Source organism: Mauremys reevesii, linkage group 26 (genome assembly GCF_016161935.1).
Source record: "Mauremys reevesii isolate NIE-2019 linkage group 26, ASM1616193v1, whole genome shotgun sequence".
Taxonomy (NCBI): domain Eukaryota; kingdom Metazoa; phylum Chordata; order Testudines; family Geoemydidae; genus Mauremys; species Mauremys reevesii.
In genome coordinates, this window is record NC_052648.1 from 16,100,221 (window position 1) to 16,127,898 (window position 27,678).

The following is a 27,678-nucleotide window of genomic DNA, read 5'->3' on the forward strand; positions in this document are numbered from 1 at the left end:
GAGTCCTCTGCTAACAGTGCTAACGTCCCCTCCACTGTCCGGTTCCCCCACCCTCCAGTGACTCACCAGGGTGAGCAGGGGTGTTCGGGCTCCATAGCCCATTCGGTCCTTGCCCTTTCTATTGAGGAGGTGTTTGTGGGTTGACACCTGTCCCACTAGGAACTGGACTGAGACCCACTAACTCATTTCAAATTGGTCCTCAAAGAGCTCCCCAGTGGCAGCACTGATCCCGAACATGGGGTGGATTGGAGCTGGATTCTGTGTCTTCGTTCCAGACCAATGAGCTCTCACATCCCATCCCCGAGAACAGAGCAGCCAAGTGACAGCGCAGAAGATGTTAATGTGGAAGCAGCCACCACAGCAAGGCACGGAGGAGCAGCCGTGTCAGGTGGAGTTGCCCAGCCCCAGTGTGTGGAAGGCTGCCAAGTTACATTTAAATTGGCCATTCACAAAGTGCATGAAGAGTTAGAGCTCCCCCAGCCTGTCTATCTCCACTCAGCCCTTGGATGGTTATGGGGGTTAGTCCCGGGGCATGCAGGGTACACAAACTGCAATGGGTAAACACCAGGATGATGCTAATGTCTCGAATTCCAGGTTTCAGACATGGAGACTCCCCCAGCACTTAGACTTAGGGCAGGACTGGGTCTCAGACCTCATATTCCCAAAAGCAGCAACGAGTCTTGTGGCACCTTATAGACTAACAGACGTTTTGGAGCATGAGCTTTCGTGGGTGAATCCCCACTTCGTCGTCTATAAGGTGCCACAAGACTCTTTGCTGCTTTTACAGATCCAGACTAACACGGCTACCCCTCTGATACTCATATTCCTAGTGTCCCATCTCCAGCCCACTGACTCCTGCCAAGGTGGAAGAGCTAATGGAAGAGGATGCAGATGCATGGCATGGAGTGGGGCTGATTCCTGGGGGTGCATGAGGAAAGGGAAGCAGATCTGTGGTTTGGTACATGTGCCATGGAAATCCCAGTTGTGCTGAGATCAGGTGGCTAATGAGACTTTGAGTGTGAAAAACCTAGCCAAGATGGATGAACCTGTCACCGCTGACCCTTCCTTGTCTCTTCAAATGCACCCACCTTTCAGGTCTCTGGCCTCAAGCCAGCACTTGTCTGGGGGTAGGATCACGCAGTTCTCCCCCGCTGCTAACCATGATTTCCTCAGCAGGCCTAGGGTCAGCCCTTGTATTTCAGTTCCTCTTGAGCAATGACAGTGGTAGGCAGTGACTAGACAGCCTCCTTAAAGCAGAATATTGTTTTACTTAGGGCAGGTCTACACTAAGGGCGGGGGTCGAACTAGGGTACGCAAGTTCAGCTACGTGAATAGCGTAGCTGAATTCAAAGTACCCTAGTTCGAACTACTCACCCGTCCAGACACCGTGGAATCGAAGTCCGCGGCTCCAAGGTCGACTCTGCCACCGCCGTTTGCAGTGGTGGAGTACCGGAGTCGACCGCGGTGCTTCCAGAGTTCGAACTATCGCGTCCAGATTAGACGTGATAGTTCGAACTCCGAGAAGTCGAACTCACCGCGTTGACCCGGCTGGTAAGTGTAGACTAGCCCTTAGAATCAAAGTATTTCAGAGAGAACAGATCTTAATACTGTGACCAGCCTATCCATATGCCTGTCTGTCCCTGAGGTTTCCCATTCCCTGGTTGCTGGGGAGGCCCCAGCTGCTGTCAGATGCTCCTGCAAACTGTCTCGTCTCCATATCTCAGTCTGTTCTCACTCACACTCCACCCCAGAGTCCTTTTAGCAGGTTTGTGTCCCTTTGATCTCTAGGTTCCCAGCCTTGGCAAACAGCTGTATGACTAATGGCTGGAGCCCTGGAATAGCATCTTCATGGCTAATAGTATCAAGGGGTAGCCGTGTTAGTCTGTATCCACAAAAATAACAAGGAATACGGTGGCGCCTTAAAGACTAACAGATTTATTTATAAGCTTTTGTGGGTAAAAAAACATCTGAAGAAGTGGTTTTTTACCCACGAAAGCTTACGCCCAAATAAATCTGTTAGTCTTTAAGGTGCCACCGGACTCCTTGTTGTTTTCATGGCTAATAGCTTCGCTATTGTCTTGGAATTGCCCCCAAGTGTGTGTTGAGAGGATGCTTATCTAGGGCCACTGAATTGCTTTTTTGCTCTGTTTTCCTTACTGGCGAGACAAATTCATTTAGGAAAGTCTAATAGCCAAATACAACTATGCAGTAATCTTACCTCTCTGATCAAGTCATATTTGATATTCATACAGTAACAGTGCACTCCTGTTTATCCAAATGGCCTGTGAGACATCCAAAACTTTTGGCTAACTGGTTATTGGGATAAAGGAAGTGCTATTTTAAGAATGGCCATTCTGGGGCAGACCAAAGATCCATCTAGCCCAATATCCTGTCTTCTGACAGTGGCCAGTGCCAGATGCTTGAGAGGGAATGAACAAAACAGGGCAATCCCCTGTTGTCCAGTCAAAGCACCTAACAGTCAGAGGTTTAGGAACACCCAAAGCATGGGGTTGTGCCCTGACCATCTTGGCTAATAGCAATTGATGGATATATCCTCCACAACCTTATCTAATTCTTTTTTAACCCAGTTACACTTTTGGCCTTCACAACATCCACTGACAATGAGTTCCACAGGCAGACTGTGCATTGTGTGGAGAAGTACTTCCTTATGTTTGTTTTAAACCTGCTGCCTATTAATTTCATTGGGTAACCCCTGGTTCTTGTGGTATGTGAAGGGGTAAACAACACTTTTGAATTCTGCTTCCAGTTTTTTCCAAATGTGTTTCTTTATGGCTTGATTTTTTTCAATATCAAGAGAGCTCATATTGGCCACCAGTGCCTGTGTGATATTCACCATTGCTACAACAGGAAGCTTTGAAAACAAATCAGTGCAGATATAACTGAATAGCCTATCATATGCTATTGTCATCACCTCGATGACACTTGTGCTTTTCTGTTGGTCTTGTGTAGGCTCAATAACAAGATCTGTGTCTCTGCTGTTACTAGCTCCCTTGGTCTAACAGTTAATATCTTGCTGTCCATCTCCTATGCTGCTCTTTTCTGTACATTCCTATCTGACCTGAGATCTACTGCTTGACACAATGGCTCTCAGGACTTGGTCCCTTTCACAAATTTGGATACTTTGTCACAAAGTATATGGACTTTTTCATACACTGTGGTGGATGATGCTCTTATTCTCCTTATTGATTTGCATGATTCATGGCCATTTCTTCATTACAGCTAGAAGATTCTGCTCGCTTTTTAAGCTGTTGCCATGTTTTCTTGTGCGTGAAGATCTTTCGACAATTTAGGTGATAAAATATGTTAGGTATTTCATTGGTGTCTTTATATTGCATAATGGCAGCACATTTTTGATCTCTGTGGCTCTTAGAAGATTCTTTCTTTTTAGGTCTCTTGGTTAGGTCAGGTCTGTGTAAGGAGCCTCCACATCACATACCGCACATGTGTTTTTAGACCTTTGCTCTGTTTGTGGATGCTTTTTGGGAACCTTTGACTGCATCCCAGTCAAATCTGAAGCAAACTGAGGAAAAAAATAAATCTTAGGTCACAGTACCTTATTGTACACAACAACAACCTAAAAGTTGATTTGAAGTTGAAAATAATTATGTTAATGCCTGCAGAATCAAAATATTTTTCCACGTGAAGCATGACCCTGCCCGTTGTTGGTTGTCATGGCAACAGTTATGCAAATGAGGCTGTTTAATTTCACTATTTTAATGAGAAAGAAATTACCTAAAATTGGGTGAAGATTTTTAGTCCAAGTATGATCCATACCCATTTTTAACCCATGGCCTACCTTCATGTGTACAGTTTTCATAGAAACAGGCCTAACTCCACCTTCAAGCTACAATGCAGAAAGGTCCACCACATATTTTTGTAATGTGTATGCATGGACCTTTCAAAAAAAGATGTGAATTTGCCCACCCATGTGATACCAAAAAGTTGTTGGCTGATGGTCTGTCTGTCTCTCTCTTCTCCACCACCCTCCACAAATTCTATCCTGGACCTCTGAGAAACCTTCCTGGAACCTGTTTTGCCAAAACTGATACATTTCCTGGAAAAGTTTCAGACAAATCAGCATTTTTCAACAACAAAAAATTCCCTGAAAAATTCACAGCCAACTCCCCTGTTGAGTGCCTTCCACGAGTCCCAAGGCCTTGAATTTGACATGGTGTCCTATAGGGAGCCAGCCTGGAGAGTGGAGATCAGATCCGATGTCTTCACGATACCTTGTGTTGCTGAGGAGAGACACTGCCACATTCTACACTAAGTGAAGTTTCCTGAGGGCTTGTGGTTGCATTCCAAGTACATGAGGTTACTGTAGCCCAGATAGGAAGTGACAAAAGCAGACCTATTCACTGTGGGAAGGCACCACACAGCTGGCACCCAGTGAACTGCACAATCCAGGCCTGCTATTATCACTAGCAGCTTGGATTGAGTTTAAAGAGACCAGGCACCTATTTTGTAACTTGAAGGTGTCTTGAGATAGACCCAGGCACAAGCCTCAGTAATATCTGAGTCTGGGTATCACAGGGCAAGGCTGGTGTGAGGAAAGACGCTGTAAGTGAAATTTGTCAAATGTCAATCACTCTAGGTAGGTGGGAGACAGACACCAGCCAGTATTTTTAGTGTGAAGGGGGGAAATAGAGCAGGTTGTAAAAGGCTAAACTGAGATTTAAATTTAACTTGAGTGATGGGTGGTGGCAAAAGACAATTGTCCTATGTTAGTTAAATGTTAATTACTAATAATAGACATATCCAGTCAAGTAGACACTGTCAGGTACTGCCTAGTGTACCTGTCTGCTCTGCCTCCTGCTGGATAGAGTCAGAACTGCTCCACTGTGAGTCATGGGACCTATGAGGCATAACAACTACAGAAGATCAGTTATGTCCCCTCATGAGGGTTTTTTGCTTTCGCCTTCCTGGCTTCTGAATTATTTATTCCCAAGCCAGCTGCTGAAGCAAGGAGTCAGCCCTGTGAGCTAGACAAGTGGCTCTCAGCCTTTCCAGATTACTGTGCCCCTTTCAGGAGTCTGATTTGTTTTGCCTTCCCCAAGTTTCACCTCATTTAAAAACTTGCTTACAAAATCAGACATAAAAATTCAAAAGTGTCACAGCACACTATTACTGAACATTTGCTTACTTTCTCATTGTTACCATTAATTATAAAATACATAAATTGGAATATAAATCTTGTACTTACATTTCAGTGTATAGTATAAAGAGCAGTATAAACAAGTCAAATGATATTTTAGTTTGTACTGACTTCGCTAGTGCTGTTGTAAAACTAGGCAAATCTCTAGATGAGTTGATGTACCCACTGGAAGACCTCTGCATACCCCTAGGGGTACGTGTACCCCTGGTTGAGAACCACTGATTGCAGCAGAGGTAACAGAGAAAAGAAACATAAACTGCTATGCAAAAAGTGACCTCCCAGCCCCTGCACTGCTTGTCTGGTCTCCTTTCTATTAAGCTTCTGTGTTTTGTTTGTTCCCCCCACCCGCTCACATTTTCCCCTGTTGCCCTCAGGAGGTGGGTGTGCAGGCTCCTCTAAGAGCCAAGGAGCGGGCTAGTTGGCTCCAGGCACACTTCCTTCCGCTTGCACTCTCGTCCCTCAGCAGGAACAATTGCTCAGTCCTGGCCACGTATCTCGACACATGCTCAGGAAGCACAATACAGACTGAAAGTTGGTCTACCCTGCTTCACCCCAGGAGTGTATGTTTTCTGGGTACCTGATCTGTTTCAGATGGGTGAAAGCAGCCTCAGCCACCACAGGCTAGCTGTTCAGCCTGGTTACATAGCGCTGGAGAGCAGCCTGTCCAGGTTGCAGGCTACGCGATCGCATGGCACTTGCTGCTTTTGCTCAGTCAGGGGGACCGGCAGCATGGAGGGGAAACTCCTCCCCTCTAGCTACTCACCACAGGTAGAGCAATTCATTCAGTAACAGGAACAGGCCTTAGGAGAGAAAAGGAAACTGGAGGGTTTACAGAAGTGCAGCCAGGCCTTTCAGATCTCAACCCCACCTCTACTCTGCAGCATCCATCTAGGCCCTAGGCAGCTCTCCCAGGTACTGAGATGCCAGCAGAAGCCTGGTGGCAATTTAGGTTCTGCTGTGTCCATTCTTCCTTTGTCAACAAGTCCAGGAGTTTCATAGACATCACATATTGTGGCCAGTGATTTTAGTAAAACAAAACATTTCAGTCCGGAGACTGATATGTCACCATTGCCCAAGTGTCTAGGTGAGACATGGCCACACGATCCCAGCAGGTGTCCGTGTCCCAAGCTGCAGAGAATGGCAGGGACCCTGGGGTTTTTTGCCTGTGTGCCCTGGGGGAGAATTCCTTCTCTACTCCATGAGTGGCAGTCAGTCTGACCCTGAGCACGTGAGCAAGACAGACAAGCCCACACCTAGAAAGAAGATACTACCTGAGAGCCTGGCACCATCCCATACGGTCTTGTCTCCAGCTGATGCTTCAGAGGAAAGTGGAAAGAAAAGCCTGGAATACACCTGGCCAGTTGTGCACTGGGGTATTCCTGAAGCATGAGATTTGATTATAGTCAGTGTCCTAATGCGCAGCTGCAAGTGTTGGGAGCAGACTGTAAACAGGTGTAAAGCTCTTTTGTTCCTAACAGCTTCCAGGAACTTTAGCTCTATGGCAGCCAGTGTGGACAATGGGATGACTCCTGAGCTTCCAGAGAGCCTTGTAAAGGCACCAGGGAACAAAGCCTGGCATCCTCACCTAGAGGAAAGTTAGAAAATTTAGAGATTAAGAGTGGGGCGGCAGTTCTGGGGAGCTCTTAGAGCTCGGAAATGTCCAGGGTTTTATACAGGTTAACGTATGTTCTGGACATTGTGCTGGGCCAGTAACATGATGGATGGCTCTGTAGTGAGATGGCTTTAAGAGTTATTCAGATCTGAAGGACCTGGGCTTGCACCCAGTGTTGCTGTGTCCAGCAGAATTGCTCCCACCCATAGGAGCAGATTGGTTGTGGTGCTGCCTGCCACTCCCTTGTGCCTGATTCAGGTGATGTTGGCAGCTCTGGGAACTCAAGAGCCAGCAGCAGGTTTATTTTCATTGTATGAGACCAGATGCCTCTGTAGGGAGGCAATGTGAAGTGTAATTTGGGCGGCTTGTCTCGAGCAGGGAGCTGTGTCCGTGGCACAGGGAGAGAGGAAGAAGGATGACAGAATGAGCCCGTCAGTACCTCCACCTCAAGAGCACAGAGCGATCAACAGAGCTTTGTCAGTGAGACTCAAGTCTCTGAGCGGGCAGTGCTGGACAATTGCTCAGGCTTTCTGGAGGCATCCCAGGAGGTGTCTCTGAGGGGCTCTCCTCCTGCTCAGTGTTTACACGAAGCTGCAGGGGGGCTGGGCGGTGTCTGCTGCTGCAGTGTTGCTGGTCAGCTCAGCTCTCCTCCTTCCCACTGAGCACAGATTATAGTTTTAGTAACTCGGGGAGATTAGATGGACTTGGCGCGGTCTCAGCTTGTGTGAGGCAGAGTTCGTGCTTGCTGGCAGGCGAGTGGTGGGAGGCTAGGCCATGGGCACACACACTAAGCTAGTGTTTTATCTCCTCCCAGCCAGACGAGTAAAATCATCCACAGGAGTTCATCTCCCACCTAGGATGTGGTTTTGTAACTACTTAGCTGGGTGTTGAACCCAGAGCATTCAGCACAAGCCCCTGAACTACAGGAGAACTCCACCAGCATTCGGGCTCTTAGCTCCACTTGGGCCAGCTTCTAGGGGGACATGTGATCACATGCACTCCTGCAGCACACTGCAGACATGAAGCCCTGAAACTGGTGTCTGGGAGATATGGCTCTCCCTGTGCCCCTTCGCAGGAGCTGTGATTGGCTGGGAAGTGCTTTCTCTTGTTCCCTAAACTGTATGGTTGAGGTAGTGCTTTTATCTTTGTGTTTGGAGTGCCCAGCTGCCATGGGAAAGGGAGCTCTAGGAATCTCTGTTTAATAAAGCAGTGATGAAAGCCAGCGGGAGCTGTGCCCATTTCCCTAAAGGCAGAGTTTGGCCCACAGCTAAAATGTATTGATGATATATTTCCTTTGCACAAAAATGAATGGCATCTGGCTAGTGACATAGCTGATACACACACTACTGTAGATCCCATATATTAGGACAAGGGCAGAAAATTCACATTTACAATCCTTGGGCTAAGCTGTGCAGGTGGATCTGGCCTTTGGAAGTCCTGTTTGCATAGATCAGGCTGATGAGAGAAGAAAATCTGGGATCCTGATCTGGTAACTCTCCAACTGTGGGATCCGAATGGCTTTCTGAATGCAAGGCAGGCTACTAGAAAGCAGCAGAATGAAGAAATGGGGTGATGGGATGGAAGCTGGTGCCTCCTGGGAATGCCTTGCACTGTTCTTGCCCCGCTGCCTTCACTGTCACCAACTCTTTTCTGCAGCTTGTGTGCGGAGGCAGAGGAATTCACTCCAGCATTGGCAGTGTTAATTGCAGTGTGGAATCCATGCAGCATCTTGGTGACAGGTGCCATGAGTCCCCAGCTCCCCCACAATCAGTTCATATCCTTGCAGTCTCCTCCTCCCTGCTATCCAACCTCCCCATGTATCTTAGGAATAATACAGTCATCCTTTCTCCTTTCAGAGGAGGCTGCTGAGAGTTCTGTGCTAGTGCTGGACCTTCCAAAGAAGAACATTTTGTCTTCTTCCTTTGTGCGGGAGGAAGAAGAAAAGAATAAATGGACTTGCAATAACTCCCAAGAGCACAGGCACATTTTCAGACCAGAGTCCTGCTGCCCTTCTGACACCTGCTTCAGGTGAGTTGTTTTGCCCGTGAAAGCTGTGATTTTTCCCCATGTGCCAGCGGAAAGCTGCAGGGGCCTGGCAGACACTGTGGGGATGTGGGGATGCAGTGATAGCGGGCGAGGGTTTTTCCAGGGGTGTGTGTGTGTGTGAGAGGGAATTTCACTCTGTGTGCTTTGTGAAAGGAGGCTAACCTGAAGGGAGTGCCTGGGAAAGCACTCTGCCCTGGCTCTGTGGAGGGCTTATGTTACTGGGTTGTATTTTATGGGGCTAGAGACTGGGGTGAAGCAGATTCCATTAGGGGGTGTCAGTCTGAGGTGGGAGATTATTCTCTTTGTAGATGCCTGCCTTCAGGGAACTGGACTCAGACCCTGGATCAGAGCGGACCAATGTTCAGTCATTACAAAGTGGTCTGGATTGGAACTTAGCTCCCTGATCCATCCAGTTCACTGTGGGTTCTCTTCCCAGCTCTGCCACTGCCTCACTGAGTGACCTTGGACAGGCCCCTTGCCCTCTCTGTGCCCCAGCTTCCCTGCTTATGGGGTAACCATTGCTACCCATGCCGTACGTGTCGTGGGAGGTCTAGGCGGGGATGGCTGTACAGTACTCTCTTAGAGGCAAGCAGAAGAGGCGATTTTGTTTGGTGTGGAGAAGAAAATGCAAACAAAGGAAAGGAGGCATTTCCTAGACCTTCCCAGACGGGACACCCCTGCTGAGTAGGTTCATGCCCAGCTCAGAGCCAGCTGAGCTCCCCCATCATTGTACTTCGGAAAGGGGCTGCTCCAAACATCACACAGCAGAGACAGTGCTCTTCCCAGTGAGCCTCAAACCTGGTGCCATGGAGCCCCTCAGGGCAAGAGTGGGTGGGCAGTGGCTCAGGCACAGCCCAGCAGAACCCCTCAATCTCTTTCCTGAGACTCCCAAGAAGGGCTGAGTTAGTGCCAAACTGCAGGAATCATTTGCTGCTCACACCAGTTCCCAGGCAACTTATCGGAGCTCTGAGGGTAACTGTCTAGCTAGGCCAGTCGCCTTTGCCCCTTCTTTCCTTCTGCCCTCTCCCTGTGATGCTGGAGACCTCCCCTCCCTTCTGCCCCCTGCTTCCTGGTGCTGGAGACCTCTCCTCCCTTCTGTCCTCTGCCCCTGGCGCTGGAGACCTCCCCTCCCTTCTGCCTCCCGGCACTGGAGACCTCTCCTCCCTTCTGTCCTCTGTCCACCGCGCTGGAGAACTCCTCTCCCTTCTTCCCTCTGCCTGTGGCACTGGAGAACTCCCCTCCCTTCTGCCCCAAGCGCTGGAGAACTCCCTTCTATTCTGCCCTCTGCTCTGGAGATTTCCCATGTCCCCAGAGGAGTTAACTTCCCTCCCCAGGGAAGCAGCCAAAACACATTCTCTCTGTAACCCCCTGCTCCATGCTGGGGAGTATCTCCCTTTCCCTTGTCAGTCATTATCTGCCTAATGTATGCTAACCCCACTAGTCTCCTGGGGTCCCGTGCTCCCCCTCCTTTAGGGTGCCTCATTGCTGCTGCCTGGGAGGGGTTTCATGGCTGCCCCCACAGAATATGCAGGTTTTGTGTGGAACACAATAGCAATGTTTTCTGGAGATGGGAGAAATGGTCTCAAATGTGCTGATTATTCCCAAGGTCTCTGGCTACTTCCTAGCTCCAAAGAAAGCTGAGGCAGAGGGAGCGGAGAGGAGAGGGGTCTGGGAAGGGCTGTATGTCGCCGAGGTGGGCTCAGTGGACTCACTTGGCTCTGGGACCTGTTCCGAGGGCTGAGCTCTTTGGTGGCAAATGAGGCAGGATGGTGCAGAGGGGAGTTCCTTCTAGCAGGCATGAGAGCATAGGTTTCCCTGGTAGCGTCACACACGTTTGATTAAAGGATTGCTGCTTCAGGATGCCGAGCTGTTTCTTTCATTGAATCCCACCTGCTCTGAATATCTTGAATGAGCTTTTGCAATGGGTGTTTCAAATTGGGCCGGCTTTGGCAAGTCTTGGGAAGAGGCTGTGTGGTCTGCTAATTCGAGTAATGCCCTGTCTACGCTCAGGATTCTCCCCCTGTTGCTCTAGTTCAAGTGCACCCCTATTGGTGTGAGTAATAATGGCAGGATGAGGGTACATTAGCCACCAGGCTTTTAACCATTGTATAGACCTGCTCAAAGCAATGAGAGGTGGTCTGCTTTGCCCTAGTGCTCCCACCCCAGTACTAGAGCTCACCAGTGCTCAAGCATTGGTGGGAGAATTTGACAAAGACTGGAGTGCCCATGCTGCCCAAAGCACGGGAAAGCTAGGATTCCTGGGTTCTGATTCTGGCATTACTGTCGACTCCCTGGCAGACCTTGCTCAAGACATTTCCTCTCTTGATGCCTCCTTATTCCCCTGTACAATGGAAATAATGATACTCACCAGCCCTTGGAAAGTGCTTTGAGATGTAAATGCAAAGTGTTGTCAATCAGCTCTGTATCATAATCATTCATGGTTTCATTATAATGAGTGCAACAAGTCCTTCTCTCTTATTCCAGGGTGTCAGTGAGGGGAAAGTCTCTGGGCTTTCCTCTGGCCTATGTTATGCCAAAAGATGCAATACAAGCACTTAGTTCAATATGTAACACATAGGGCAAAGCACTCAGCAATCCACTCTTGAATTGTGTCCCTGCCTGGCAAGAATGATCAGCTGGGCCAGTTGTGTGTCTGTCCTTTGCTTCCATTTGGACAAGGCCATGGACAGGGAGTTATTGGCTGAGGCTCCAAAGGTTTTTATTGATTGATTGAATTGCTGCCCCCTTTTGCTTATGTTGCTTGGTAGCTGATCCCCTCTCTGCCTGGGACCTCTTTGTCCTTGTGCCACAGCCTTGCTTGGGGCTTGGCACACAAAGTATTGTTGCTGTGTTTGGTATTGGTGATTGTGCAGGACAAAGCTTCCTCCAGCAAGTGCCCCACTGGTGAGTTACACACATGGACAAATGGAGTGTGGCAGTCACTGAGTCACCCCAATGAGCTCATCGTGGGGAGAAACTGATCCCTCGCATTCAAATTTCATCTCTCACAGGGCCTTAAAAGGGGAAAAAGCCCCCCTGGGATTGTGGTGCTCTCCTAAGGGCACCCAGAACCGTAAGCTACTGTATTACCTCTCTGCATCAGCAAGAGAGCTTTGCCGGAGCTTACAGTGTGTGTCCGCTCCCTGTCACACCCATCTGTCTGCATCACCAGCAAACTCCTTGAGACTCTGCCAGTCTAAACCTTCCCTTGCAAGTAACATTCAGTGCCATAGGATGTCTCTGTGCAGTGTCCAGTCCCTCTCCCTGGACACTCACAGGAAATACCAAGTGACACTGCCTCCAAAGAGACAGTGTGCACTCCAGCCTGTTAGCTTAGCTGAGGATGCACGCTTCACTTTGATATACAGCACTGAGATGGTTTACAGTCAAAGTAAGAATAAGTTTATTAAAAAAGAGCATGGATTTAAGTGACACTAAGAGTAATAGAGACAAAAATGAATACAGATAAAACAGAAGTACAAACGCTTTGTAGAGTCTAAAATTTAAGATTACAATCCCGGTCGCAGACAGTTTCTCGCCTGTAGTCAGTTCTCAGTGTCTTCAGCCCACCTGGCTGAAGGATCTGCCTTTCACAGATTCCAAGAGCGCTGGCCTCTTTTGTCCCTTGGGTGATGGATGACTAAGGGGTTCTCTCCTCTTCTTTTTATAGTTCAGTAAACTTTTCAAATAGATTTTTGAAGTGTATCCTCAGATAAGGATTTTTTCCCCTGCTGCTTGTGCTCCAAGAAGCTGATGCCATGCTGTTGTCTTCATCCTCTGGACAATCTGCTTTTTCAATTGCTTTAGTCGCTTTGTTTACCTTAGGTGTAAATGTACTTTCATTCTCCTTGGCAACACCTTGCTTAATTTATAACAGAGACAGGCAAACAAACAAAAGAATATTCCTTCGTCTAAGAGAGACTTGTTCATCAGCTCTACTTGGATTCTGCTTGGTCTAAACACATTTTAGTAACTTATTTTCCTCATACATAAATAATTCTTTATACACAACCTGTACATATATTATGCAATGATATTCATAAACAGCATGTTCCCAGTTTATATAATACCTTGCAAGATACTATTTGGATAAATATTATGACAGCAATGTGTTACGTGTAGTGAATTTGTCAAGCCTGGCAACAGTTATAGTTACAGGCAGTGAACCCTTTGTCAGAGGGCAGTTGTGTTGGTTGTTCTAGGATTTTGCTCACCCGTGAGCATCCTCTCTTTTTAAGGTGACGTAGCTTGGGCCACTGGGGATTTTCTTTGCTGGCTGCCCCATTGCCACTAGGACAGCTGTGGAGTAATCAGGTTGAGGCACTCTCTCTTCTCTCACAGGACAACAAATGTTGTGTGCACACAGCAATTGTTTTTTTTTCTCTGCTTGCCCATTACTGCGGTATCTAAGTGCTGCACAAAATTAAAGAGCAGGAGAGAAAAGGAGCATGGACCACAACACAGCCATGTGTCATTGTATTTGTGCACCTGAACCTACCACCCTGCTAACTGTGTGTGTATCAGAGCATGCTGGGAAAATCTGGACAGCTGTCCCATAGTGCCTCTGCAAGGTGACTGCAGACCATGCATACAAGCTGGGAACACAAAGTGCAGAGGCAGCGTAAACAGAAAAGAGAATGAAAATAGTTATTTGGATGTCACCAAAATTCTCACAAAGTTTGGCTTGAAAGTTGGGCCAAGGTTTGAGGGCTGGGGAAGGGTAGGGTGACCATATTTCCGTATGCTGAATAGGGGACACCCGGTAAAATTACTTGTATTCAAGCAAGTTCAATGGCAATCAGTCATACAAATATTCAAATTAACATCAAGTTCACTGAGCCCCTGTTAAAAAGAAATACTTTTTATTTACCTTTGTATCTTTAAGACTTTAGTGTTCACAGGGGGAACACCCCACACAGGGTGTCGGATCACACACACACACACACACACACACACACACACACACACACACACACATATTCCCGTACACTTCTCTCACCTGGGGGGGTGATGACCAACCTGATCCTTCCTGCTCTCCACCCTGCATGCCTGGCTGGGCGCCTGGGACAGACCTGCCTCTCCTGATACCTGGCACCACGTCTGCCTGAGGCAACACATGGGGGGCATGCAGGGTCACATGCCCTCCCTCCCCAGATTTCTGCCAGGGTTCACACCAGAATGTGGCCAACAGCAGCCTTTTGGTACTTTAGGGGAGGGAAGAGATGGGAGCTGCTTCCAGCTGCAGGGGAGTAGGGGAGAGGGAAGGGATGAGTTGGCCCGTGTCTTTGCAGAGCTCATTTCTTCCTCACCCTCACCCCACTGCTCCTGGGTGGCTCGAAGCAGCTTGTCCCTTCCTGCCCGCACAGTGTCAAAAGGTTGCTAACACCTCCAGGCTGCCATTAGCCACCCACATAACCCAGCTGCCTCCGGCTACAGTGCAGGCAGGAAGGGGTCAAGCCCTAAGGACGCATTGTGCACCAGGGCCCAGGGAACCTGACTGCAGGGGCTTCAGCAAACCTGGCCAGAGAGGTGGCTCAGCAGGGGAGGGTGCCTAGGGCCCGGAGCAGCCCCGTGCTCCCTGGAGCCGGACCTGGCGGGGGTGTGTGTTGGGGAGGGGGGAAGAGGATGCTAAGCCCTTGTCCTGGGGGCTGCTGTGGAGCCTGCAGGTTCGGGGCATGAACAGGCTGGAAATTGCTCCCCGCTCCCTCTGCCACTCTGGAGCTTAGCTGAGAGGCAGAGAAGTTTCCCCATGTCAGCGCTGTGCAGGGCTTTGGCACATGCAGGGCTTGGCTCTTCCTGGCCAGCACCTCAAGCTGGAGGGTCTTGGTCTTTCCAAGATGCCCAGCCAGAGGCAATGGGGGAAAGAAGGAGCCTGCTGGCCAGGCTATTGGTGAGCTGAGTGCTCCGACCAGGGGCTAGTTCTCTGCACAGCATTGGCAGTGGGATGCGCCCCACCGGTGGGGATATGGAAGAGCAGCATGGCTGGGGAGGGTGAAGGGACAAAACAGGGAGAGGACAGTGAGAGGGGAAGTATGTAAAGGGCTGATGGGTGGGCAGCGGGGGCGACCCATGAACAGCAGAGGCGACACGTAACCAGCCAACACCTGGCGCCTGCCTGCACTCACCAACCACCACAGCTCGCAGCCAGTGCCAGCTGGAAATGGAATGGGGGGCGTGCTGGCCAAGAGCCAGCATGCAGGGGGGGCTGCACTGACAGACCAGCAGTGGGAGTGGCTGGCCCTACGTGCTGCCTTTTCACCCTGCCACCAGCTTTGCATACCCACCCCCATCGTCAGCCACCGGATCCCCCCACTCACTGCTGGTGGCAGGGCGGCTGGTAAGCAGGGATCCGGCCAGCAGCAGGACCTGCCAGTACTGATGGGGTGGAGACAGAAAATATGGGACAATTTGCCCTTTTTTAAGAAAAAGTCAGGATATCTGCAGGAGGGCTTAATACAGGACTGTCCCTTTAAAAACAGGACATCTGGTCACCTAGGGAAGGGGCATCATCTTTTAGCCAAACTGGTTCATCTATCAATCTAAACTCTGCTTCTTTCTCACCTTCTCCACCAATCCCCCTCTCTTGGTGGCCTGGTCTCCATGACCATCTTCCCCAGGCAGAGAGGAGGAATCCTCACTGCACATTTATAGCTAGAAGCTGGACAGTGGGTGTGGATTTGGACAGCAGTGCACAAAACAGATTGCACAAGGTTTGGCTAAAATCTCTCTTCTTCCAGCCATGCTGAGCTCTGCTCAGAATCCATCTTTCTTTCTCTGTATCGTGACAGTGCAGAGATTCCCCAGCGAGGATCACGGTTCCATTGTGCTGAGCATGGTACCAACACAGGGGAAGAGACAGTCCCCACCTTGAAGAGACAGCTAAAGGAAGCTCTGATAATCCCATTTTACAGATCAGAAACTAAGGCACAGGGGATTATCATTATGGCTAGTGATTTGCCCAAGGTAGTGCAGGAAGCCTAGCAGAGCTGCAAATTGAATCCAATTCTCCTAACTTTTATCCAGTGCCTTATCCTCAAAAGCACCCTTGCTTCTCCAGCAGTGACCCTCCCATCTTGCACTGTGTCAGCAATACCTGACTTGCTCTGCCAAGGTGTTAATGATAATAATTGGAGATATACCAATCTCCTAGAGCTGGAAGGGACCTTGAAAGGTCATCGAGTCCAGCCTAGGAGGACCAATTTTTTGCCCCAGATCCCTAAGTGACCTCCTCAAGGATTGAACTCACAACCCTGAGTTTAGCAGGCCAATGCTCAAACCACTGAGCTATCCCTCCCCCTTTTTTGCTTGGTCCTTTTTTAAAGAATCAGGTCCTTGTAAACTCACCTGTGACGATCCAGTTCCTGAGGTTAACACCAACTGCCCCAAAAGCTGCCCAGGGAGATTTTGTTTATCTTTTACCATAGAACTCACAGAATGCACAAGTGTAGGCACTGTAGGCTTCACTCAGAGATGTCCTTAGTCAGTCATGTGTTACAGCTGGAGTAATTTTGAGATGATGGGAAATAGGCCAGCTCAGTGAAACGAAACCCCAGTTTGTGAAATGGGTTACATAACAGGCCTGGTCCCTTGGATCATCTGTAAAGCACTTGGCCCTTCAGACCCTTCCAGGCCTGTGAGTGTGTTCATGCCTCTCATGGTATTTATAGTGTTATCCTTGCATCGTGGCTCAGCTCCCACCCCTGATCCATGTGGGACCCAGGCCACTCCAAAGCCTGCTCAGTGCAACCAGAATTTTGGGTGAGAGAGGAATTGCTGGCCCCTCACGTAACAGCAGGTATGTTAGTTTTGCCAGGCATTTCAGTGTTTGCAAATGGACTTATTTCTGAGTCTTCACTGACTCTTAGGGGAATTTCTTGAGCTAGGGAGCCCTGGGCTGTTGTAGCTCCAGAACAGGTTCCTCTCCAGTGGGGTTGGCAGAACCTGGCACCATCTGAGGGGGTGTGAAACTTCTGAGATTTCCTTGCTGTACAGACACTTGGAAGTTGTGCCTCAAAGTCATTATTGTTGTTTTTTTTCCCAAAAAGATCTACTCTCTGAATGAGTCTGGGGAAGTTTTGGGGCCTGTGTTACATGTGGGCTTGGGAGAGTTCCAGTTGTTTCTGAGTTTGACAATTAATATGGATTGTTATTTTTAAAAAGTTTTTCAATGTTTAACTGTTTTTATTTGTACAGTGGCTGGAAATTAAGGAGGTGGGGTTGGGTTTAGGGCAGTGCCGACAGCAGGACTGCAGGGGGTTCCCAGCACTAAGAGCAGCGCTGCAGGGGGCTCCCTGGTAGGGCAGGGGCCCAAGACACTTAGGCCCAAGGTGCAGAGGAGACTGCAGAGCAGAGCCCCCAGACAGGATTGTTCACAGGGGAAGCCATCCTGCTGCTGAACAGCTCCTGCCTGGGGATGGCTTCCACACCTCTGACTGGTGAGTGAACAGGGCCATGATAGCGGAGCTGCAAAGGGCTGCGTGCATGGCCACAGGGCCAGTGACACTGGATCCTTGCAGTTGCAAGGGTGTAGGGAAGGCTGTAGTCCTGGCAGGACAGAGCAGAGACCCTGCAGCTATGGACATGAGGAGGAGTCCCTGCGGTGGGGGAGGCCACTTGCTGCTGAATGGCTGCTGCCTGGGACAGAGCCATTCAGCAGTGTGGGGATTCCTCCTCCTCCTCCCAGTCCTGGCCCGGAGTCTCTGCTCTGCTAGGCCAGGACTGCAGCCGTCTCTGGACCATGTGCCTGCAGGGATCAGGTGTCACTGGCCCTGTAGCAGCAAAGGGAGCCCTCTGCATCTCCACTGTCAGAGCAAGGGAGTGGGTCTGTGACAATGGGGCTGCAGCTGTGGTGCCAGGGACATGGGATCCCTGCAGACCCAAGGTGTGGGGGGAGGCTGCACTCCTGTTGACTGTTACTGAGTGTAGCAGGGTGCTGCTGCAAGGGCACCTAATTAGCCTCTGCTCAGCCAGCCCCAATCAGAGGAAATAGATTTGGGGCTGGGGAGAAGTCTGGTGCCTGGCCTCTGGAACTGGCTGCACCTGTGGGCCTGCCAGTTGAAGAGCCATAAAGGCTGGCTGGCAGCCAGTGCAAGGGGGGAATGGCCAGGGAAAGGGTAGTCTCCAGGCCTGGCTGTCAAAGAGGAGACAGTAAGACCTGTAAGGCTCCGTAAATAGTATCACTGGTGGTGGGAACTTTGTGTGAATACAAGCCACGGGTGCTGCATCAAGAAAAGGCTCGCAGTGCTTTATTGGAACAGCAAAGAGCTTGGGGAGCTGAGGAAAGGACCCGGTTACATTGAGCAATATATTTTTTGTTGATTTCAGTGTGTCAGCAGAAATAGATGTTTACTGACATCTGTCAATTAAAATCCAATCCTGCCAAGCCTGCTTATCCAGGGGTGCAGACTAGATGATCACAGTGGTCCCTTCTGGTCTTGGAAACTAGGAATCTATTCTGCTTCCCGGACCAACAGCAATAAACCAAAACCAAGCAATGCTTAGAACTCATGCTCCAAACTGAGAACTGGCATTCTGGTGGCCTCCCTCCTGGTTTTGCTTACACAAATGGGTCTCTCAGTTCCAAAATCACTGAGTCTGGGAGTACTGCCATTATGTGGGAACAGATTATCAGGAATAGCAGAGCCCAGTTTAGTATGCGCAGACAGGGGAGAGCATGTGCATTTTACCTACCCTCTGGGGGTAGAAGCTCTCTCAACTATTTAATTGCATTTTTAAGGGGTATGACTGTAGCCCACCTCTCAAGTGAACCAGCTTTTGCAAGGGGTTCCACATTTTAACAGAATCCAGTTCTGTTCCACAGGCTGAAAGGCAGGCAGTATTCCACAGGTGAGGGAGAGGCTGCTCCCTCAAATAGACTAAGGGAAAGTGTAGACTAAGGGAAAGTGCAGAGCGGAATCAGGAGGCTGTGTGTTCAGGCCTCACCTCTACTGACTGCTCTTTGTGTTTCCATGCTCTTCCCCACCCTTATTATTGACCAGTATCTCATACCCTGGAGTAGAGTCCTCAAAGGGCTAAGTGGCCTAGTGCTTAGTTCACCCAGTTTTTTTTCCTCCCAGATGAAAGGAGGCAGAAACATCTGGCTCCTGCCCCTAGGCTGGAGGAACCACAGCCTCCGTCTGTTTTGGGGCCTTGGTCTCAACCAGCTGTGGTTGAGGGACCTGGAGCCTCTCTCTCTACCTGGTCCCAGGCCAGGTCCTATTGGGGAGCTGTACCAGCAGAGTCCTCTACAACAAAACTCCTAGTCTGCTACCCTGGGCCACTTCCTACTTGTTTTTGCCTTCAGTTTGGGGTGCAGTCCCCTGCAGTCGAAACAATCAGGAACTTCACAGAGTTCAAAACTGAGCCAGGGTCTCCAAAGGGTGCTGTGGAAGGCACTGCCAGGGGCGTCCCCAGCCTGGGGGCCCATCTCAGGCTCAACTTTCCATCTGGTTTTGTTCTAGGGAAGGGCTTATCTTTCCTCCAGCCCATTTGCCTCCCCTTTAACCTGAGCTTCTGGGGTCTTTAAGCTGCTCCTCCAGCCAGAGTGTTCTCTGCAGGCCTAGGAAGGGGGGAATTGGCCCAGTATTGTCCTTAAGCCCTTTTAGGCCCAGTGCAGTATGTACCCCTTCACATACCCAACCTATCCTTCCCTACTTTACAAATAGATTCACACAGTTAACTGGACATTGTTACTGAAATGTGCCTGGGAACAGAATCCAGGTCTCCATTAAGACCAGGCTAAGTTTTTAGCTACTTGGCTGCTCTGCCTTTCCCATTGGGTTTGCCACATGTATGTCTAGTTAGTCTGGCTCTAACCACTGCACCACATTCCGCTCCCAGCCCCAGTGATAGAACCCAGGAGCACCACTCTCCAGTATTTACTGCTGACTAGCAAATAACTGTTTCACCCACTGTCAGAATGTGTTTCAGCTTCCCCTCCAGTGCCTGATCCTAAGGCAATAGGCCCGGGAAGCTGTTACCCATGTCATTGAAGTGACAGAGGTTTGTGCTGTAATCTGAAAACTCAGGCTTCACCCCCTTCTCATGACTAGGGGGCCTGTATGGTAGAACTGGGTTTTCCAGTTTTCTTTTTTTAAAATGGGTTTAATTCACACAGTGAGACAAACATTAGTTAGGATCTATCAGTTACGGGGTGACAGGGACAGGTGGGTTTGTAAATGGGATGTTCTCACCTGAAAGGCCCATTTGAGGCCTTTGGTCCAGGTTCTGAGTACTAGTGTTACATGCTGGCAGGTCTGAAGTGCAGCATAGCCAGCAGCCCTCCTGTGACTGTGCAGACAAGCCCAAGAGTTCAGGAAACCCCGTGGACAGTGGAGGTGGTAGCACAAGCCAGGAGCAAGGCAGAACCACAGGGTGTGTCTGTGCCTGGCAACCTCAAAACCTCTGCTGCAGGGGGCACTACAATAATGGAGCCACCATTCTTTGAAATTGGTGGATGCCAAATTCTAGCTCCCCCCTCCCCCCAGTAGAGAGGGCTCAGAGCCAGATAGAGAGAAATATCCTGGTCCTGAAGTCAGGCGTGTGAACATGCTGACTCACCCAAAGTTCCTTGTTCCAGTCAGTGAAAGTAATATAAAAGATTTACCGGTATGGGGGCCTGGCTCCAGGTCCCTGGAAGGGGCAGAGCCTCGGGTGGAAGGGACAGGGCTGGGGGTCAGCCTCCCCCAACCAGCCCTTCCACGCTGCCCAGCCCGTGCCCTCTGGAGCTCCGGTGGTGATTTAAAGGGCCCAGCCGCTGTTGTGGTAGCAGCAGCGGCGGCCAGGCTCTTTTAAATCACTGGGCCCTAGGGCAGCTGCCCCTTTTGCCCCCCTCTCCACCCCGTCAGTGGCCCTGGTTGGTGACAAAAGAGGCAGTGATGTTAAAGTGCTGCCATGGCAGCAATTTAATGGCAGTTGTGTATGGGTTGGTACCGGCAGCCACTTCTTACCAGTACGCTGGACTTCCACCTTTGGTTCCAGTGCATTCTTGTGTACTTTATCTAATCCAGTTTCATGTGAGGCAGGGCTCTTCTCATTGCCTTTTTGAATACTATTCAGCAGTATAATAGGCCTCTCCATTCACCCCAAATTTTCCTTAGCTCAGTTTCACCAGTCAGCCTCACCTCAGTCCCTGGAAAAATCATGGAGCAGACCCTTAAGGAATCCATTTTGAAGCACTTGGAGGAGAGGAAGGTGATCAGAAACAGTCAACATGGATTCACCAAGGGCAAGTCATGCCTGACCAACCTAATTGCCTTCTGTGATGAGAAACTGGCTCTGTGGATATGGGGAAAGTGGTGGATTTGATATACCTTTGACTTTAGCAAAGCTTTTGATACGGTCTCCCACAGTATTCTTGCCAGCAAGTTAAAGAAGTATGGGCTGGATGAATGGACGGTAAGGTGGATAGAAAGCTTGCGAGAACGGGTAGTGATCAATGGCTCAATGTCTAGTTGGCAAGCGGTATCAAGCAGTAGTTGGCAAGCGGCATCAAACAGGACCATGGTTGGTCCTGGGGCTGGTTTTGTTCAACATCTTCATTAATGATCTGGATGATGGGATAGATTTCACCCTCAGCAAGTTCATGGATGACACTAAGCTGCGGGGAGAGGTAGATATGCTGGAGGGTAGGGAGAGGGTCCAGAGTGACCTAGACAACTGGGAGGTTTGGGCCAAAAGAAATCTGATGAGGTTCAACAAAGACAGTGCAGAGTCCTGCCCTTAGGAAGGAAGAATCCCATGCACCACTATAGGCTGGGGACCGACAAGCTAAGCAGCAGTTCTTCGAGTGCTTGCTCATATCGATTCCAATTAGGTGTGCGCGCGCCGCGTGCACGTTCGTCGGAAGATTTTTACCCTAGCAACACTCGGCGGGTCGGCTGGGTCGCCCCCTAGAGTGGCGCCGCCATGGCACCGAATATATACCCCTGCTGACCCAACGGCCCTTCAGTTCCTTCTTACCGCCCGTGTCAGTCGTTGGAACAGTGGAGCGCGGCTTAGCTGATCTCCACTTCCCTAGCTACTCATAGTTCTCTCGTTAATTCTTGTGTATATAGTTCAAATTTCTATAGTTGTAGTTAATTTTATTTGTTAATAACATAGTTAGTGTATATAGTTAGGAGGGGTTCGGGGATTAGCCCCTTCCCTGCACCCGGTGCCGGGGCCCATGCCTGGTTCACCGGGTTTCAAACCGTGCTAGGCCTGCCACAAGCCGATGCCAACAGGAGATCCCCACGACTCCTGTCTTAAGTGCCTCGGGGAATCTTACCTCGCAGATAAGTGCCGCATTTGCAAGGCCTTTAAGCCGAGGACGAAAAAGGAGCGGGACTTTCGTCTCAAACAGCTCCTGATGGAGGCAGCTCTTACTCTTCCGCCCTCGGCACCGAGCGCTGGACAGTCTACAAGCAGAAGCGCTTCCTCGGCACCGGATCGCACCGGTACTGCCAAGGCCTCTCGGCACCGACCGTCGCCGGCATCGACGTCTCTTCGGCACCGCTCCCTCTCCCCGAGGGTGAAGAGGCATAAGACTCCTGCTGCTTCCGTGCCACCTGCACTGCAGCCAGAGCACTCGACTAAGTTGGACCGCCCGGCACCAACACCTGCTGTGGCACCGACAACGTCAGCACCGTTGATTCCGGTCCCACAAGGGCCGTCGAGTCCAGTGCCTGAAAGCTCCCTGGCGCGAGCTGTGGTTGAGCTTACTATTCCCTCCACGCCGGAGACATTTTCCACGGCGAGGGAGCTGATTGCAATGACAGAATCTGCGCTGCCTCAACCTCCGGCACCACCGGTGCAGGTTATACAGTCTATTGGCAAGCCTGCCCTGATCAGACCACCCTCTGTCAGCACCGCAGAGCAGCACTGCTCACGATCACGGTCCTGCACGACGTTCTCGGTCCTGTCGCCGCTCCCGGTCCCAACGCCGCTCGGAGTCCTGGCACCGTTCTCCTTCTCGGTACCGGTCGCACTCGTGGCACCGATCAGCATCCCGTTCGCCGGCCTGGTACTCTTGGCACCGATCCAGCTCCAGGCACCTTTCCAAGTACCGTGACTCTCGCAGCTGCTCCTGATGTCGAGCCTTGAGATCTCGGTCGACCTCCCGGCACCGCTCCGGTCGCAGGTCCCGATCTCGTTCCCGGTACCGGTATGGTTTCCGGTACCGATCCCCGGTGCCGAGTAGAGCTAGATCAGTCAGAGAGGGAGACTCTGCCCAGGGCTGTTCAGCCCCTCCATGGCCATCCCAGCACACATCAGTGTCGTCTCATGCGGACAGTTCCTATGCACAGGACCGTGATTCCGATGTGCCCACCAGAGTATTCCAGGAGACCCAGGCCCAAGACCAAGGCCCCCATCAGTGGTCATTCTGGACACCTTGGGCGTACCACCAGGCCCAAGGTGTACCTGTAGTTCTGTCTCGCTCTGTCCCATCAGAGCACTGGGTGCCAGATGCGACCGTTAGCCGTCCCCCTCCGACTGGTATGGAGGAAGCCCCAGTTCGGTCACCGGACTCCCAGATCCCACTGGAGCAGGAGGTCATCCAAGACCAAGAGTCCACACAGGACCCGTTTGTCCCCGGCCTTTCCTCTTCCTCCTCTCCAGATGAGGCGGTGGCAGGAACATCCTCCTCGGGCCCTCCTCCAATCGACCTGAGAGCCCATCAGGACCTCCTGAGATGGGTGGCACTCAATATGAACCTCCAGGTGGAGGAAGTCCCGGAGATAGAGGACCTGGTAGTAGATATTCTGTCGGCTGACGCCCCCACAAGAGTGGCCCTACTGTTTATCCGGACGATCCAAGCCAAGGCTGATACCATCTGGCAGTCTCCAGCCTCTATCCTGCCTGCTGCCAGGGGAGTTGAGCGCAAGTACATGGTGCCCTCCAAGGGGTACGAGTACTTGTATGTGCATCCTCCTCCCTGTTCCCTCGTCGTCCAGTCTGTCAATGAGAGGGAATGCCATGGCCAGCAGGCGCCAGCTCCAAAATCGAAGGAGGCTAGGCGAATGGACTTGGCCGTAAGGTGTACTCGGCAGGGGCCCTACAACTCCGGGTAGCAAACCAACAAGCCCTGCTTAGCCACTACAATTATAACACCTGGGCGGCGGTGGGTAAATTTACGGAGCTAGTCCCTCAAGACTCCCGTCAAGAGTTTACTGCCCTCTTGGAGGAAGGGAAGGAAGTGGCGAGAACTTCCCTCCAGGCCTCGTTGGATGCAGCCAACTCCGCAGCGATGACTCTGGCCTCGGGTGTTGTCATGAGACGCATTCCATGGCTTCAGCTGTCAGGCCTCCCGCCGGAACTACAGCATACCATACAGGACTTGCCCTTTGATGGTAAAGGCCTGTTTTCTGAAAAGACTGACCCTAGGCTGCAAAGCCTAAAGGACAACAGGGTCATTATGCGGTCTCTCGGCATGCACACGCCGGTGACTCAACGCAGGCCTTTCCGTCCCCAGCCTCACTGCCCTTACCCTGCGCCTAGACAAAGACAGGACTTTGGCAGAAGGCGTGGCCGAGGCGGTCGTAGACGGCAGTCAGGACCCCATGGGGGCCAAAATCAAGGTCCCTCCAAACCACCAGCGGGACCAAAGACAAACTTTTGAAGGCACGCTCGAGGATGGCATACCAGTTACTTCCCAGGATCCTTTCCCTACCTTTCACAACTGCCTATCCTTTTTCCTCTCTGCGTGGTCCCACCTAACCTCGGATTGTTGGGTCCTACGCACGGTGGAACTTGGGTACCATCTCCAGTTTATTTCGCCCCTCCACCCACCCACCTACCTCGTCCCTCTTCAGGGACCCCTCTCACGAGCAATTCCTCTTACAAGAGGTGCGGATGCTCCTTGCCATGGGAGCTATAGAGAAGGCACCAAAGGATGAAAGGGGCAAGGGGTTTTACTCCCGTTATTTCCTAATCCCCAAGGCAAAGGGAGATCTCAGACCTATCCTAGAGCTGCGAGGACTCAACAAGTTCATGATAAAGTTGAAGTTCCGCATGGTAGCGCTGGGGACCATCATCCCGTCCTTGGATCCCGGAGACTGGTATGCCGCCCTCAATATGAAGGACGCATACTTTCACATCGCCATTTACCCACTGCACAGATGGTACCTCCGGTCTGTGGCCAACCATCAACATTTCCAGTTTATGGTCCTTCCGTTCGGCCTCTCTACAGCCCCAAGAACATTCACAAAATGCATGGCTGTAGTCGCCGTCTCCCTCCGCCACCGTATACACGTCTTTCCGTATCTAGACGATTGGCTCATTCGAGGGACCTCCGAGACACAAGTCACCCATCATGTGCGCATCGTCATGTACCTATTCAAGCGTCTAGGCCTGATGATCAACATAGAGAAATCCACTCTGGTTCCCACACAGAGAATAGATTTCATCGGGGCCGTCCTGGACTCCAATCTCGCCAAAGCCTGCTTACCTCAGCCTCGGTTTCAGGCGATGGTAACAATTATCAAAGGTTTACGGAACTTCCTGACAACTTAGGCTCGCGCTTGTCTCGGTCTCCTGGGTCACATGGCTGCCTGCACGTTCGTGACCAAACACGCCAGGCTACGCCTCTGTCCCCTCCAATCTTGGCTCACCTCCGTATACCACCCAGGCAGAGACAGCATAGACATGATTGTCACGATTCCACCGGGCATTCTAGCCTCCCTTGACTGGTAGTTGACACCCTCCCTGGTGTGTGCAGGGATGCTGTTCCATCTGCCTCAGCCTTCTCTGTCCCTGATGACGGACGCGTCATCTCTCAGCTGGGATGCTCACGTCGGTCATCTTCACACTCAAGGCCTTTGGTCAGCTCAGGAGCTGGCCTTGCATATCAATGTCCGAGAGCTGAGAGCAGTCCGCCTTGCGTGCCAGGCGTTTCAACAGCATTTACAAGGCCGTTGTGTCTCAGTCTTCACAGACAACACAACGGCCATGTATTACATAAACAAGCAGGGAGGGGCACGGTCCTCCCCCCTTTGTCAGGAAGCCTTCCTGCTCTGGGACTTCTGCATAGCCCAATCGATAGACCTGGTAGCGTCCTTTCTCCCAGGGGTTCGGGACACTCTGGCAGATCGACTCAGCAGATCCTTCCTGTCTCACGAGTGGTCAATTCGTCCGGATGTGATCCATTCTGTTTTCCGGAAGTGGGGCTTTCCCCGCATAGACCTCTTTGCTTCCTGCGAGAACAGGAAATGCCAGATGTTCTGCTCCTTCCAAGGCCTCTCCCCGGGCTTGATCTCGGATGCTTTTCTGATGCCATGGACGAGCCAACTGCTTTACGCCTTTCCACCGTTCCCGCTGGTCCACACGGGCCTGTTAAAGATCCGCAGGGACAGAGCCCGCTTGATCATGATCGCTCCAGCGTGGCCCAGGCAGCACTGGTACACCATGTTGCTCGACCTGTCGATAGCCAGTCCAATTCCCCTGCCTCTTCACCCAGACCTCATAACTCAGGACCATGGCAGACTTCACCACCCAGATCTGCAGTCCCTTCACCTGACGGCATGGCTGCTGCGTGGTTGAGCCAGTCTGAGTTACATTGCTCTACCTCGGTACAGCAAGTACTCCTGGGTAGTAGGAAACCTTCCACTCGGTTAACATATTTGGCCAAGTGGAAGCGTTTCTCTTGCTGGTGCGAAAGGCATAGTGTTACTCCTACCGAGGTCTCGATCCCTACCATATTGGACTACCTCTGGTCTCTCAAACAGCAGGGCCTAGCGGTATCTTCATTGAGGGTGCACTTGGCAGCCATCTCCACCTTCCATCCAGGGGAAAGTGGCCGCTCTGTGTTCTCTCACCCTATGGTTTCTAGGTTCCTCAAGGGCTTGGAGCGCTTATACCCCCAAGTACGCCGCCCCGCCCCAACCTGGGACCTCAGTCTGGTTCTAACTAGACTTATGTCTGCCCCATTCGAGACGCTAGCAACCTGCTTGCTCCTATATCTGTCCTGGAAGACAGCATTCATCATAGCCATTACATCGGCCAGACGAGTCTCCGAACTTCGGGCCCTCACGGTGGACCCACCGTATATGGTGTTCCACAAGGACAAGGTGCAGTTGCGACCACATCCGGCCTTCCTCCCGAACGTGGTATCGGCCTTTCATATCAACCAGGATATCTTCCTTCCGGTATTCTTCCCGAAGCCACGCTCGTCACGACGGGAGCAACAATTACACTCCCCAGACGTACGTAGGGCGCTCGCGTTTTATATCTAGCGGACAACGCCCTTTCAGACAACACCCCAACTCTTCGTCGCTGTGGCAGACCGGATGAAGTGCCTACCTGTCTCCTCCCAGAGGATTTCATCTTGGGTGACGTTGTGCATCCGCACCTGCTATGACTTGGCCCATGTTCCGTCAAGCCATCTCACCGCACATTCTACCAGGGCGCAGGCTTCATCTGCTGCCTTCCTGGCTCATGTACCCATCCAGGAGATATGTTGTGCAGCTACCTGGTCCTCGGTACACACCTTTGCCTCACACTACACACTGGTTCAACAGTCCAGAGATGATGCAGCCTTTGGCTCAGCAGTTTTGCATTCTGCGACATCTCACTCCGACCCCACCACCTAGGTAAGGCTTGGGAATCACCTAATTGGAATTGATATGAGCAAGCACTCGAAGAAGAAAAGACGGTTATTCACCTTTGTAACTGTTGTTCTTCGAGATGTGTTGCTCATATCCATTCCAAACCCGCCCTCCTTCCCCTCTGTCGGAGTAGCCGGCAAGAAGGAACTGAAGGGCTGTTGGGTCGGCAAGGGTATATATTCGGCACCATGGCGGCGCCACTCTAGGGGGTGACCCAGCTGACCCGCCGAGTGTTGCTAGGGTAAAAATCTTCCGACGAACGT

General features: G+C 51.0%; 1 protein-coding gene across 7 annotated transcripts in view; it reads left to right on the forward strand.

The window, feature by feature from the left end:
- Positions 1-27,678, forward strand: part of LOC120391770 (excitatory amino acid transporter 1-like) — a 125,342-nt gene that overhangs the window by 31,393 nt on the left and 66,271 nt on the right. For 5 of the 7 annotated variants that reach the window (XR_005591475.1, XM_039515840.1, XM_039515841.1 and 2 more), the window contains exon 1: positions 16,420-16,629. Coding sequence is in view for 5 of the 7 variants with exons in the window: in XM_039515840.1 (XP_039371774.1) it covers positions 16,542-16,629 (88 nt within the window). In the remaining 2 variants the exon portion in view is untranslated. Of the gene's footprint in view, positions 1-8,644; positions 8,817-16,419; positions 16,630-27,678 lie in introns of those variants that run through there. The other 2 variants (XM_039515844.1, XM_039515838.1) reach the window with 2 other exon arrangements.